The sequence below is a fragment of the Bactrocera oleae genome, chromosome 3, assembly GCF_042242935.1.
Source record: "Bactrocera oleae isolate idBacOlea1 chromosome 3, idBacOlea1, whole genome shotgun sequence".
Classification (NCBI taxonomy): domain Eukaryota; kingdom Metazoa; phylum Arthropoda; class Insecta; order Diptera; family Tephritidae; genus Bactrocera; species Bactrocera oleae.
In genome coordinates this window covers 33365387-33377968 of record NC_091537.1, presented here as the reverse complement: position 1 = coordinate 33377968, position 12582 = coordinate 33365387, and the positions used below count along the sequence as shown (strand labels likewise).

General features: G+C 36.9%; 1 protein-coding gene across 39 annotated transcripts in view; it reads right to left on the bottom strand.

Moving 5' to 3' along the window:
• Window positions 1-3523: 3523 nt before the first annotated feature.
• Mhc (myosin heavy chain) overlaps window positions 3524-12582 on the bottom strand; it is a 32616-nt gene continuing 23557 nt past the window's right edge. For 19 of the 39 annotated variants that reach the window (XM_070106388.1, XM_070106419.1, XM_070106425.1 and 16 more), the window contains exons 13-18: window positions 10088-10297; window positions 8589-9475; window positions 8334-8412; window positions 6287-7462; window positions 5304-6209; window positions 3524-4353 (exon numbers count right to left, since the gene is read on the bottom strand). In XM_070106388.1, the coding sequence (XP_069962489.1) occupies window positions 4270-4353; window positions 5304-6209; window positions 6287-7462; window positions 8334-8412; window positions 8589-9475; window positions 10088-10297 (3342 nt within the window). In that variant the 3' untranslated portion in view covers window positions 3524-4269. Of the gene's footprint in view, window positions 4354-4780; window positions 5176-5303; window positions 6210-6286; window positions 7463-7909; window positions 7989-8333; window positions 8413-8588; window positions 9476-10087; window positions 10298-12582 lie in introns of all 39 variants that reach the window. The other 20 variants (XM_070106423.1, XM_070106421.1, XM_070106422.1 and 17 more) reach the window with 2 other exon arrangements.

Genomic DNA, 12582 nt, shown 5'->3' with positions numbered 1-12582 from the left:
AAAGGATCATATTGAAAACCAGTACCATTAAATACAGACCAATCCTTAGTCATGAAATTTCGACGACGTGTGATCCTTACAGCCTGCAATTGTTCTTCCGTTTCCATCGATCTTTTAGCTTCCTGCTGCTTAGCTTGTCTTTCTGAACGTACTCGTGTCTGATGAGAAGTTTCAGCTGCTCTCAAAACACGTTGTCGCTCTGCTTGCTGTTGTCTTCTCAGCTCTGCGTGAACTTCAGATTCTTGATTTCGTGCAATTTTAGCTTTACGGACCGACGAAGAATTTCTTGATAGCGCAGATTTCCGCTTTCGAGGCATTTTTAAAGTATATAAGAGTAACTAATAATATTGGTGTTATTTCTCTGATTAACGTTTTTTATACATTTTTGTTTTCTTTCATTTTTAAATATTTCGACAAACAATTTTTCATATCTGTCAAACTTTTTTTTTCAAAATTCAAAATTTTCAAATTTATTTTACAAACACATATAATCCTCCAAAATAATTTTTTTAATAATCCGTAAACAATTTATACATTTTTTAATAAAAAGTATCCTATGTTCATTCTGACACCTCCAAGAGTGTGTGTACAAAGTTTCATGACGATCGGTTAAGTAGTTTTTGCGTGAAAGCGTAACAAACAAACGGACTTTCGCATTTATAATATTAAGTTTAGATTGTAAAATATTTTAAATCGACAAGAGCTAGGTTGCCATTTTTGTCACTTTTTTCTATGTTTGCCGGGTTGACACTTTTCCCTTCCAGAAGTAACATAAGAAAGTTGTTCAATTTATAATTTTTATACTCTCGCAACATGTTGCTACAGAGTATAATAGTTTTGTTCACCTAACGGTTGTTTGTATCACCTAAAACTAATAGAGTTAGATATAGTGTTATGTATACATAAATGATCAGGATGAAGAGACGAGTTGAAATCCGGGTGTCTGTCCGTCTGTCCGTCCGTGCAAGCTGTAACTTGAGTAAAAATTGAGATATCTTTATGAAACTTGGTAGACATGTTTCTTGGTATCGTGAGACGGTTGGTATTGCAGATGGGCGTAATCGGGCCACTGCCACGCCCACAAAACGCCATTAATCAAAAACAAATAAATTGTTATAACTAAGCTCCGCAATAAGATACAAGACCGTTATTTGGTACACAGGATCATATTAGGGAGGGGCATCTGCAGTTAACATTTTTTTTAAAAGTGGGCGTAATGTGCATAGCTCCTAAACTGCTAAAGCTATAATAACAAAATTCACTGAGAACAAATGCCTCTATCTGCGGTGTGAAAATGAGTGAAATCGGGTGACAACTCCGCCCACTCCCTATAGAACGGTACTGTTAAAAACTAATAAAAGCGCGATAAATCAAGCACTAAACATGCCAGAGTCATTAACTTTTAACGCAGGGATCATATGAGCTGACTTTATAGGAGCCGCGTTCGAAATTATACAATGGGTGTGGCACCGCCCACATTTAGGTGAAAACCCATATCTTGGGATCTGCTTAACCGAATTCAACCAAATTCGGTACATAATATTCTTCTTCATATTTCTATGTCATGGTGCGAAAATAAGCGAAATCGGATTACAACCATGTCTATATCCCATATAACACCATTTTAAATTCCATCTGATTTTTTCACTTTCCACTATGCACATCAAACAACAATGATTGTATCGGGGTAAAACTTTGCGTGAGTAATGCGTTTAAAGTATGCCACCTTGTGACCAAAAATTGTCTACATCGAACCCAAACTGTTCAAGCTCCTAGATACTGAATATGTGGACCCCAGTGCCTAAAGCTAACTTTTTACCGAAAATGTCGGTCAACATAGAACAAGGCAGGAAGATCCACAAAGAAATTTAAAACGAGTATACCATTTGGGTTTGCGAGAGTATAAAATGTTAGGTTACATCCCAACTTAGCCCTTCCTTACTTGTTAGCTTTTGCCATCGTCGCGAAAAAACGGTTGTGGGCAAACGCATGCTTGGGAATATGTGTATGACGTTTACTTTTATGAATGAGTCAACTTGGCTTGTAAGAGTACGCCTTCGTTCATGAATGAAAATGTTGTGGTTGTGTGATTTACTATAAATTTGGGCTACAGCAATTTGGCTGCCATATTGACATGTGTGTGTGCTGCTTATGCTACCTGAGACGATTGTTGTTTTTGTAGAACAATGTTTGTAATTTTTGCGGGTGACGTATTTACATGTGTACGTAGGTTTGTGTATGCATTATTTGTTCGGCAATGTCATACGCACATATGTATGTACATATGTATAGAGCAGTGCGCGCACATGTTGTTAGTGATAAGTGGCGTGACGCATGACATGCAAACGCAGACGAATAAGTTTGAGACGATGTAATAAAAGTTTCACTTTAAAATTTAAAAACCGATCAAAATGACTCAACGATTATAAATTATTGTTTTAAGTTTTTAAAGTGAAACTTTTTAATATGTGTATATCATCTAAATAATTGTAAAGTATTATGTAGGTCGTACTCTAAGGCACAGAGTTCAATAAAAATATTAGTTGTTAATGTGAAAAAAAAGTTTCACTTTTACCGTGGTTTCATAAAACCACACAAGTCTTTTTTTTTTATTTTGCAAGCTCTTATTTAAACTTCTTAAAAACGAATGTTTGGGATACCAAAAATGGGGTTTGGATAGTGCAGCGGTACCATGCTTTACAGTCTAATACCAAACGGTTGTGATCACGAAGCAGCGCACATACATATGTTCAAGTGATATCCTCCTGAGTAACTTTTAATCTATCGGTGAATACATACAAAGATATCGCGGTAAATTATAGAGCAATAAGTCCATTTTTTCTACTGCGTTGTGCTTAACTTCCATGCATTTCTTTTTCTCGGTCGCATTGTGAATCTACCGTGAGTTTTCGAGTATACCATACCATACCCGCAGTGATGCTGAGCTTGGCTCCAAAGGCTTAAAATCATAAGCCGGCTGGCCGTAAGCTATGCATTATATTTCACTTGGATATGGATATTCAAGATATCGAAAACGACCACCAGAGCTTTTGTTGAGATAGTTTTCAAAGTGGCCGTAAAAGCAAGCGGGCCAATCTGTCTGTTCCAATTTCCACAACAGCTATTATTTCGGCGATCTAATCCTATTTGGATCGGTAAGAAGCCTTCTTCTAAAACAATCTATATAAAGAGGATATACAAGGATTGCTTGAAGCAATGAACTCTAGACGAACACCTCAGGTCTTGCAACACAAAGGGATACCACAAAAGTACTTTCGGGCAATATTGATGGTGGACCCACCACAAAGATTCTACTTTTAGATAAAAGGGAATTAAATAACATTATAGGCGTTATCACAGGATATCTAACTCTAAGATTCTATGCGGCTCCCTTTTCCAACAACCAAACAGTGTTACGATTTCCCGGTTTCTCCGGCAACTAAAATATTTCTATGCATGAATGTATCTTTAAGCCTCATTTTCCAACCAACGACCAACTAAATGTAAAAAAAATTAACTACAATAATTTTTATATTTTTTTATTGATTTACATTTATTTTGTTCCTTTTTTGTATACTTTATCTTTAAATTTAATATAATTTTCGGATTACTAAAAAAGTGACAATAAACATAAGCTCGTCCAGTATGAGAGTGTGTGTATGTTTATTAACTTGTTTGTAAGTGCGTTCCCCCACTGCCATTTATGTTTTATACTATGCACTTTACTACATACAGTTTTTATTGTTTTCGAAATAACTCTTACTCGTGTCTTAGTTGTACGGATTCGTACTATTTTTATAAATCGCATGTAAATATATCTATAGGTGTTGTAAATTAAGTCATTATTTGTATAAAAGCAAAAATTAAATACAATACGGGCTGGACTGACTTTAGTACAACTCAAAGATTTTCCGAATTTTGCGTAAATCGTATGTGACGTACGTACTTTAACTAACAAGAACAAATTTCGTCATAGCTGTGAGCTTATGCTAATGTTGGTTTTTTATTTGTTTCATTGTTTTTTGTTTTACATTCGTTTGTTGTTTGTTTTTGGTATTTTTATTTTTATTTTTATTTTTTATTTTTTAAGAGATGTTTTTGCCTAAGTGCATTTTCCTCCCGTCGTTCGAATTATACATGGTTTTTGTTTTATTTAAATAAAATAAACAAAAAAATATTGTAAATAGTTTAAATTAAATTAAACATAACAAATAATTATGAAATATTATTTTAAAATAATTTTTTATAAACGAAGTACAGAAATGGCATTTAGAATTCGTTTTCCGGTGCAAGGTCGAATCTTGGTGGGAAAGCCAATCCGTCAAGTTGTGGCCGTACGGACATCGCTCGGGGCTGTTAAGAACGAGAATGAAAAAATAATAATGAAAATTGTATAAAAATCAGCAAAATTAGAGTATGAAATAAATAGGACAACATTTTGAATTTGCGGGTTTACTGGCTTATAAATATATATGTATGTATGACCATAGATATGCACGAGTGCATGCGTGGTAAAACTTGGTATAAACCAACATCATTTTGCAAACATAATTCGGAAATTTAATTCTAATTTATGCATTCATTTTTCCTACTAATTGCAATAATGGTTTCGGTAGAGAGTAAAAATTTTAATGAATGATCGTCAAACATTTGGTGGGCGCAATGAGTGAGTACGTGTAGTATGTTAAAGGCTGCGCTAATGACTAATGCTCTAAAAAGCACGTTTTTCGTTTTAGGGAACAAATAAAGGACGCATAACGAGTATCATTCATTGACTTACAAATGTAATGAGAAGTAATTATTGGTCCAGCGTATTCTGGCGGCCACCTTTTGACGATGTCGGCTACAGTATACACATACATATTTAATAATAAAAAAGTAGAAGTATTCAAGATATTTTTGTTATTTTTAAATATTAATTCAGCTTTTAAATTATTTTTTAATCGAGGTAATGATGATTGCTAATTCAACTAAACTTTTCTAAAATGTTCTTTTCATGATTAAAAATAATTTGAATCTTAGATGGCGTAAGTATTTTTTAATTTTATCAATTATTTTAGACTTTCAGTTTTGGCTGCCTATGAACTAAAATTCTCTTTGCTTTTGCTTCTCATGTGTTGTGTTTGATCACATCACCACTTTATCGCTGGATCATTGGCTATGTCGCATTCAATTCTAATTGAACGCATGAGACGAAAGGAATAATAATAAATAAATAAATAAATAGTGAATCAAAATTGTGAGTTCAAAATACATTAGTTAAATATAATTTTATTTAAAGCGAAATTAAAAAAAATGCTCACCGCTGGGCTGGCACCACGTCCAACTGAGCCTGCACGTCCTTTAGCGCGGAATTTGCTGATAGCCTGTTCGGCCAAGTCAGCGCGCTCCTCAGCTTCTTCAAGTTCTTGCTGTGCCTTCCGGAATTTGGCCAAGTTAAGGGCAGCAATTTCTTCGGCTTCCTCGATTTGCCTCTTGTAGGTCTTGATCTTTTGTTGCAGTTTATCAACCAAGTCTTGCATACGTTCGTGATTTTTACGATCTTCCTCAGATTGGAAGCTCAATTCCTTAATACGACGTTCAGATTTGCGTAGATTTTTTTGGGCATCAGCATGTCTCCTCTGTTCACCATCCAATTCGTTCTCTAACTCGCGGACGCGTTGTTCCAATTTTTGGATAGCCTTCTTACCACCCTTCAGTGCGTTAGCTTCAGCCTCATCCAAACGGACTTGCAATTCCTTAATTTGTTGCTCCAAGGCCTTGCGCAGTTTCTCTTGGGTCTGTGCATGATCTTGTTCAGCGCGGAGCTCATCAGCAAGGCGTGCAGCGTCAACCATAGCCTTCTTGGCTTTCTCTTCCGAGTTCTTCGCTTCATTTAACAATTCGTCCAAATCGGAGTGGAGTGTTTGTAGTTCAGATTCCAATTTCCTCTTGGCCGCTGAGATAGAAGCATTTTGGGCGGAAACTTCATTGAGTTGTTCGTGGGCATCAGCCAATTCTTGTTCGGCTTGGCGACGACCACGATCGGCTTGCTCAAGCAAAGTGCGGGATTCCTCGAGTTCGTTCTGGAGGGCATTGGCACGGCGTTCGGATATACCCAATTGCTCGCGAGCATCATCGCGGGCTCTCTGTTCTTCTTCAAGGGCGGTTTGGATATCTTTAAGCTGTTGTTGGTAACGTTTGATGTTCTTCTGGGCCTCGGCGTTAGCCTAAAGTAATATAAAAAAATATATATTTCAACATATAACTAACGCCCCCTTTGTATCACTATTTGTATATACTATACCTTGTTAGCATGATCCAGGGCAATTTCCAGCTCATTGATATCGGCTTCCAATTTCTTCTTCATGCGCAGCGCCTCAGCCTTGCCCTTTGCTTCGGCTTCAAGAGAGGCTTGCATGGAATCGAGAGCGCGTTGATGATTTTTGCGGGTATTTTCGAATTCTTCTTCCTTCTCTTGAATACGGCGGTCGATCTCTTGACGAACCTGAGATAATTCCAATTGTGCGCGCAATACCTTGTTTTCTTCTTGTTCCAGGGCGGCCTCAGCTTCCTCGAGTGCAGCTTGAAGCTCATCCTTTTCAGCTTCCAAGCGTTTGCGTGCCTTTTCGATTTCGTGAATGTTACGGCCACCTTCACCGATTTGGTCTAGTAGATCCTTAACTTCATCAGCGAGATTCTTGTTTTCACGACGCACGGCTTCTAACTGTTCTTGTCCTTCTTCGTAGGCACCCTTGAGACGGAACAATTCGGTGGAATAGTTGCGGCATTCCTTTTGTGAAGCATCCAGTTCAGCAGCCAAGTCATCAACCTTAAGTTTCCATTCGCCAATGATCTTATCAAAGGCCTTCTGTTTCTTTTCGGCAGCATTAGCAATGGCGTTGGCACGATCTACTTCCAATTGCAAATCTTCTACTTCAGTAGCCAGACGTTGCTTAGTCTTTTCGAGACCAATGCATTTTTGATTGAGAGATTCAATGGTTTCCTCAGCCTCAGCCAATCGAGCCTGCAATTTCCTCTTGGCTTCCTCTAATTCTTCAGAACGAGCAACACCATCCGATTCGTACTTGCTACGCCATACTTGAGCCTCAGCGTTGGCTTTGCTGAGTTGACGTTGCAAATCAGCTTTGCCTTCGGCTTCCTCTTCTACCTGCTCACGCAGATTGTCCAGGTCGTGTTCCAAGTTGCGGAACTTGCCCAAGAGGGTGGCACGTTCGCGAGATTCTTCGTCAGCTAAACGCTTAGTATCTTCCAATTGAGTGGTCAAGGAGATCTTGATCTTGGACAATTGCGACACCTGTGATTCTGCTTCTTCCAGTTGACGCAACAGATCGGAGTTTTCGATCGACAGCTTCTTCTTGGAGGCGTCGAAATCGTTGAGGGTGCGGTTGGTTTCGTCCAATTTACCTTGAACTTCATTCAAGGTGTGTTGTAATTGCTTAGCAATCTTTTCTTGGGCAGCCTAAATAGTAAAGAAATATATGTTATACTCAACTTCATGGACGATAATATATTTACTATATACAAAATAGTGGCGTTTTGTATGTACTGTACAATTAGTAGCGGTGCGTTATTATCGAAGAAAAGTTAGAGTAATAGGTATTACAGTTTCAGGCGAAATTAAAAAAAAAAAAACATTTCAATGGTTATGTTAATGATCGGCGCTGCTTTAGAAATATAATCGTCAATACTTTTTTATATTATATTATATTCTTTGTGCACATCGGAGAAAGGATGGATATATCAATTAATCCTTGTGTGCATATCCTGTAATAGCTAAAATATATTTAATTTAATAAAAAAAGCAAAACTACAGAAAACATACAATCGATAATTTCAGCAAAATTACAGCAGCAGCAATGCATATAACAAAATCTTTCAATATATAGAATATCTTTAGTCTGTATACCTTCTCGTTGGTAAGGTGGTCGACACCAGCGCGGAGGTCGTTCAATTGAGCGTAGTATTCGTTCTTCTCCTTTTCAGCCCTAGATTATGTGAATAATAGAGTAGAGTTGGATATGGTTAGTGCTGTGTTAAATTATGAATGGAAATTCGATTTAAAGAGATACATAGAAAACCAAGGAAGTATATTGCTTTCTTATGCGATACTAACAGCAGTAAACGTGCTGCAGAAGACCTTCAATTGGAAGTGATTGTGTCTTAAACCTACTACAAAACCCGGTAGAAATATTTAAATTTATCATTTTACAAATGTTAGATTGCTTGTGAGTATAATATGTATGTAATTGTTGTTGAGGATAATTGTAGGGATAGTGCAGTAATTGGTGAATAGTGGCCAAACGGCTTGAAGTTGTTTTACAACACATTACCTTATCGCGAGCCAGTTGGTCGCAGGCGGAACGAGTTTGATTTAACTCATTGTGACAAGTCTGGCGATCGTGTTCAGCCCTGTTTTCATTATAAATAATATTGCATTAATAATAAAAGTTACGAAATCCAATAGAAGATTTTACGGACGTTCAACATTTATGCACAAAATATATCAAAAGTGGCATTATATTATATATGGTATAAGAAGCCTGAAAATGTATCTCGAAACATATTGTACAAAAAAATATACTTACTTAGCCTTCAGTTTGTTAAGCTGATCAACTTGTTCGGCCATTTCAGCGACAGCATCGTTGTGCTTCTTCCGCAAGTTGGCCAAAGTGGACTCATGCTGAATGTTGGCTTCTTCCAAATCACGACGCAATTTGCTGAGTTCGGCCTCACGTTTCTTATTGAGTTCAATTTGCGCTGATGTGGCACCACCGGCTTCTTCTAAGCGCTCTCCCAATTCCTCTAATTCACGAGCCAAATCAGCGCGTTGTTTCTCAGCCTTAGCGCGGGCTTGACGTTCAGCTTCAACTTCTTCCTCCAATTCTTCGATACGGGCTTGCAACTCCTTGATTTGACGTTGGTGTTTACCAACACCGACCTGTTCATCTTCCAATTTGGCAGTAATTGAAGACAACTCTTTGTCCTTGCGTTGTATGGTCTGTTCTAGTTCCTTCTTGTTGCGTTCCAAATCAGATACGGCTTCCTGGGTAAGTTTCAAATCTCCCTCAACCTTGCGTTTGGCCTTTTCAACATCTCCTCGTAGTTTCTTCTCACGTTCCAATGAATCTTCCAATTCATCAAGAGTCTGTTCGAGTTTGGCCTTAACTTTGTTCAAGTGGTTGATTTTGTCTTCGGCAGCTTGGAGTTCCTCACCAGTTTTCTGGTTTGTCTCACCCTGCATCTTCTTCTCCTTGTTCAACTTATTGATGAGTTCATCTTGGTGGGCGATTTCATCGTTCAAGTTACGGATTTGGTGATCCTTAGTAGCCTTATCTTGTTCGGCCTTCTGAACGCTCAATTCGAGATCTTCAATGTCCTTCTTTAAGCCAGAAATTTCTTGATCAGCCTTTTTCTTCTGTTGGAACAATTGGTTACGGGCATCCTCTTCTTGGCTCAAACGATCTTGTATATCCTATTGAGCAATTAACAACATCTATTATTATTTTTTAAACCTACACATGTACTGTGGTTACAATTTGACTGACAACACTCGCTGTCACCCCTAATCTAATTTAAACATAACCACAATCTAAGCATCTATTTTTAGCAAAACGCAAAAATTTCCCATTCCGGATTCTATTGGAAATCCTTCTAAAATTAAAGCAAATACACGAGAAAACTATATAATTATAAAATCGCAAAATTATAATTAATCACGTTTTGATCTGATACCGCAAGTGCAAATGCACCGTGGGCATACCAAATGGTTATTATATATACCATATATTATATATTATTTAAATTTGTAATTTGTATTGGATAATGGTGCTTGATTACCACGCTGAATAAATTGCAACTACACATATATATCCTTTATGAACTGAAGTTAATTTTAGGAATTAAATAGAAAGTTTAGAAATTGAGTTTATATTCTAACATTACATATTTCAGGTATACATTTATATAATATTTTTAGATTTGCTTCAACTACTAAACGATCTATTTACTTCAATTTAAATTCTTTCAAAGACGGATATGATTAGATTTGAGTTTTGGCATTATTAAATGCAATTATTTTACTTACACGCAATTGGTTCTCGAGATCGTTCTTTTGGGCAGTCAATTTAGCGTTTCTCTCCTGGAAGTCCTGCAATTGACCCTTCTCACCAGACAACGAATCTAAAAGGGCAGTCTTTTCAGCCAACAGCTTAGCATTGAGGGCTTCCAATTCCTTGCGTACTTTCACTTCAGCAGCATGCAATTCCTCTGCCTTTTTAGCCTTCTCTTCTAGACGCTGTAATTCGAGTGAATCAAAAGGAATGGAGGGTGTTTTAATGTCGGTTATTAAATTTGCGTTATCTTGCGTTGCAGAAGAAAATGGCGAAGTGACGGCGTTGATAACTACATCTTCAATCGCTGCAGAAATGGAGCAAATTTCGTGTGTAGTCTGCGCCACAGCCTCAGTAGGCTGACAATTTAAATCGGCTCTTACACAATTTTCTCTAGGTGCTACTTCGGCCTTCGCCGAGTCTGCTTCACCAGTGTTGGCAGGAGTAGTGGCTGCCTTTTTAGATTTTTTTACCTTTTTATCATCGGCCATAGTATATGTAGGCACTTAAAAAGGATTTTCTACAAATGTTGAGATTGACGAAAAATAATTGTGTGGCAATAACACAATCGTAAAAAATTTTAAAATTTTAAGCAACAATTATTTCGCATGAGCTACCAGTTATTAAAGCTTTCAATGTGTTTTCACTATAAAACAAAACGAAAAGGTACAAAAGTTTTCACTTGTTCTCTCGTTCTTTCGTTAGTCTCAAAAGGATCGTTGATACCCAATTAACTATTCTCAGAGTATTATTATAGTATTTATAATTCGTTATTAAATTTTTCCTTTTATTTATCTAAATGTTTCAAACTTCAAAATAGCTTTGGATTCGATAAGTTTTCGTTGTGGTCAGCGAGTGAACTGAACTGCGCGACGACGAGTTTAGACAACTAGGTCCGACTAGCTACTGGTTAACAGCTGGAATAATGATAAGTGCAGCACCAATGAGCAATCCGCCATGAGTTCACATAAGAAATTATTTCAATTCAATCACCTCCGAGTACATTCCTAAAAAATACATACATACTACGTACAATTAATTCATGCTTAATGATTTTGGGTAAACGTGTGAGTGGGTAAATAAATTTAGAAACGGCCCGAGTATGATCGAATCGAAGATTCTGCGAACAGCATGTCTTCTACACACTAATAAATCTGATATTTATGCACCGCAACGATAACATTAACATGATCGCAAATGTACAAACATCGGCAATTTAATTTCCCGTAAGAGTCACGCCAGAGAGGCACAGAGAGATTAATACATGTGCAGCCATCAATGATATTGCACAGGTGTTGTGCCACAAATATCGTGAGCCACGCATATTTAGGTCTAGAGATGTATGTAGGTAGATGTGTTGCTTTGATTATCATAGATTATATAATTTGTGCTGCCGCTAACACTATCGCTCTTTTGAACATCATGAGCAAGATGACAAATAACTCCTCAGTTAGTCGCCTGCTTGTTTCCTTATGCCAATATACATAAGTTGGCCAAATTATTTTGATCAGAATTCAATTAGAATGCCTATTAATAAACTTTGTAAAATAAAAATTCAATTGCCTGTTTTCTTATTCAATATTTCATTAATCATGCTAATGGTGAGTTGGATGATGTTAGCTTTTAACAGCTGCCGCAGCTGCTGATTGAGTTGAGCGCCTAGATGGTATAGCATTTAAGTATCGAAAAGTGTATTCACGAACAATACCAATACAAATGCATATGCACAAATATTTGCATACGTCGAGTTGTCCGAGTATATTTATGTGCTAACGGAATACCTATTCCAAGCAACTTATTGAAATATTAAAAGATTGCTGATCCAAATATATTCAGGGATGCTTACTAAGAAGTCGAGGCCACGTATTGCTTTTACATACTTATGCATACGTATCTATTCTCGCTGGTATTTGTGCACACATTTCAATTACTGCTCACTTTATGTAGGTATGTAGGATATATATTTTCATAGCGGCCGCATATGTATTGACAGCGGTAAAAATATGAGGAAACGGAGAAAAGAAAGCGAATAATTATTTATAGCAGTAGAAAAATATGTTGAAATAAAGCAGCAAACAAAGAAAATATATTTGTTGGTGTTAGTACGTATTTGTAGATAAAAATTGTCACTAAAGTGTTTGATGTATATAGAAGCTATTAGAAATACAAACGACCATTAGAAATATCCAGGCATTTGTTTCATCTCGAAAGAACCGTTGACCAATTTATTTGGTGTAAAAGTATGTGCCTACGCATTGGAAAATATAATACATTAGCATCACCAAGAAATTATGTCATAAACTGATACAAGTACAACAAGAAAAAACGTTAACTTCGGTTGCGCCGAAGCTATAATACCCTTCACAAATACAAAGGCCCCTCACAAGAACTTGATTCCGAACGTTCAATTTGTATAACAGCTATATGATATAGTGATCTGATCTGTCCAGTTTCGGTGGAGAATAATTTG